General features: G+C 69.0%; 1 protein-coding gene across 1 annotated transcript in view; it reads left to right on the top strand.

The window, feature by feature from the left end:
* The first annotated feature begins 1,549 nt into the window (after window positions 1-1,549).
* The window catches only part of PALM (paralemmin), a 27,989-nt gene continuing 26,631 nt past the window's right edge, over window positions 1,550-2,907 (top strand). Inside the window, exon 1 of the mRNA XM_007460415.1 lies at window positions 1,550-1,575. Coding sequence (XP_007460477.1) covers window positions 1,571-1,575 — 5 coding nt within the window. The 5' untranslated portion in view covers window positions 1,550-1,570. The remainder of the gene's footprint in view (window positions 1,576-2,907) is intronic.

The raw sequence follows: 2,907 nt of genomic DNA, 5'->3' as shown, positions 1-2,907 counted from the left end.
TTTCCCTTTACACACCCATTTACTGAGCACCAGCTGAGCAGAACAGTTTTACAAAAACCCTAAGGGCTTTGGAAGAACCTCTCTCTCTGCACCCCCCCTCCCCCACCCCATGGAATAAGTGTGTTCGGGGCCCGGTGGCTAGTGTCCTTCTAAGAACACGTTGGTGGGGACAGATCCTGCCTCCCTCCTGCTCTGTGGGGTCTGCACAGATGAAGGATCCAAGATGGACTACAGGGAATCGAGGGGACGGCAGGGGAGCGAGCCAGCTCTTTCTGCTGCCTGAATCTGCTCCCCACCCTGGGGAGCCTCCCCTCTAGCCCAGGCTGGGTCTCACGTGACCCAAACTCCAACCTGGGCATCCAGCTGCCCGACCAAGGCCCCCTTGTCATCTCCCAGGCCCCGTTCATGTCCGCATGTCCTTCTAGGAGCTCAGGCTGGAGAGGGGCCTGAGGGATGATGAGGGATGCCTGTCATCTCTCATCCCATCCCGTAGCAATCCTGCAGCCTCCCCCTTCAAGATCCATGCAGAATCCACCTGGTTCTCACGCTGGTCCAGCCTCTGCCATGCCCCTGGGGGCCCCGGTCCAGCCTTTTGTGGCCCCCAAGCCCCCCCCCCCACCCCCTTAGCCCCTTTTCATCCACTCCCCACCTGGCAGCTCGAGCGGCCTTCACAAACATAAACCGGGGTGACCCCTCTCCTGCTCTAAACTCTGCTGTGGCTCCCCAGTGCCCTCAAGACAAAGTCTAAGTTCTCCCTGCCCCCTCTACGGACCCCTCTCACTCTGAGCACGCAGGCCTGTTTGCCCCGTGGGAGCAGATTCAATTCCTTAACCCTCATCCAACTGTAGGGCCATCCCCAGAGCCCAGCCACCGCTCAGAAGACCAGCAATTGCTCTATTATGATCATTTCTCCTCAAACGGGCCTGGCTCGGTCCCACCGCCGGCCTTTTGAGCTTGCAGTGCCCGCTACCCTGATGCTCTTCCCCAGATACTCCCGCAGACAGTCTGCGGGTCCTTCCGCCCGCAGCAGGGCCGTGGTCCTCGGAGCGGCCTCCTGGACTTCCCCCGGGCTATTTGTCCCCATTCGCTCACCCTCCGGACCAGGAGCCGGGCAGGGGTGGGATGGATGGCGGCCAGGCTGCGTCCCAGGACGACTCCGGACTGGCTCGGCCGGAGAATCAGCCCCGCGCCGAGATAGAATGAATGGGTAGGAGCTGCCGGAGGTTCCGGCGGGCCGGGCGGGCAGACGCCTGGCGGCCGGGGCGCGGCGGCGGCGGCGGCGGCGGCGGCGGCCGGCAGGAGGCGCAGGCGGGCGGCGGCGGGAGGCGGGAGCCGGCGGGAGGGGGCGCGAGCGAAACGCGGCGGCGGCGGCGGCGCGCGCGCCCAGCCCACCCCCCGCGCCCGCCGCCGCGCGGACAATAAACAGCCGCGCGCGGGGCGATGCCCGCGCCGGTGCAGCCACCCCCGCGCCGTTCTGCCCAGGCCGCCAGGCCTTAGCCCGCCGGCCCGCCGGCACTCCCCGCGCGCCCCCGCCGCCCGGCCTCGCGGACCCTCGGACCTCGGCGGGGAGATGGAGTGAGTAACGCGCTCGGGCCGGGGGCGCCAGGGAGGCTGAGGGCCCCACTCCCGCCGACACCGCGCGGGCAGGGAGGTGGCACGGGGCTTCCGGGATCCCCGCTCAGCCCGGGAGAGACGCGGGTTGGGTCGTGCCCGCCCCAGGCCTCCCCACGATTCGGCCCCGGCGGCCCACGGGTTCCTGGGGACTCGGGCGGCAGCGGTTGGGGGCGGCCCGGGACGCGCGCGCGGGTGGGGAGGGGATGCGCTCTGTCTCCGCCCGCGCTCGGCCCGCACCCCCGGGGCAGGCCCTCGTCCACTTGGGGCTATGGGGCGACCCTCCCCACTGCCCCGGCCGGCCGTGAGCTCACTCCCCCACCCCCAGCCTGAGCTCGCCGTGCCCTGCGCCCTGGATGCGCGCCGGCCGGTCCTCCCTCGCCTGGCTGCCCTCCCCAAGGGCCTCAAGTGCTGTCCGGAGCCCCTGCTAAGGCGAGGATCCACCCGCCCGAAGTCCCAGCTTGTAGGGGGCTTCCGGGTTTGGGATGTGTGTGAGACCAGAGGACCAGGTGCTTTCCAGCAGGGGAGCTTGGGTCTCATGCCTTCCTGGGGAAAGTGTCCCCCGAGGTGGGGCCCCAAATGATGTAGCCAAGAGCCCGCTGGCCCCGGTGTGAATGCGGTGGGCAGCCTGGGTCTGGGGGCTTGGGTGAGGAGCTGCCGGGCAGACGGTCCTGCACCAGGAGGTGCCCAGTGAGTGTGCCTGGTCGCTTCCCACGCAGGTCCTCTCTTCCTGGCGTCAGGGTATCCCCCCACACCCCCACTCCCACAGGTGGATGCAGGGAGGTTGTGGGGTGCGTTTACGTGGGCAGGGTCTGGGAAGGGGGTGTCTGGTGTCCCGCAGCCCACCTACACTGTCCCAGGGCCAGCAGCTGCCCCACTGAGGGCCGGGTCCCCACCCCGCCTGGGGCCGGACATGGAGGTCCAGCCAGCCCACCCGGCCCGGCTCCTCTGCCCTTCCCACTGGGTGTGTTTTCTGAGCCTGCAACTTTCCTCCAGGGATTCACCCGTGACCCGCCACACCCTCAGCTGGGTGGGAGCTGCTGCCTCCTGCCTGCCCCCCTCCCAGGAAGGCGACACCCTATGTCCTCTGCTTTTGAAAACCCAGACAAAGGCCCAGCCCGGCCCCGGGAGCCCAGCCAGGGGCTCAGGGGAGCCGGGGCCCAGACCAATCTGCTGCGTTCCCCTCACTTGTTTATCTGTTCTTGGGGCCCAAGGGGAGCCTGTGGGCCTGCCCACAGCAGGCCCTAGGCAGGGTGTGGCCCGGGGAGGGGGCTGCCCGGGGGGGGGGGGGGGGGA

The sequence above is a fragment of the Lipotes vexillifer genome, unplaced genomic scaffold (genome assembly GCF_000442215.2).
Source record: "Lipotes vexillifer unplaced genomic scaffold, Lipotes_vexillifer_v1.1 scaffold225, whole genome shotgun sequence".
Classification (NCBI taxonomy): Eukaryota; Metazoa; Chordata; class Mammalia; order Artiodactyla; family Lipotidae; genus Lipotes; species Lipotes vexillifer.
Note: the sequence above shows the minus strand (reverse complement) of the source record. Positions and strands in the feature narration are given on the sequence as shown.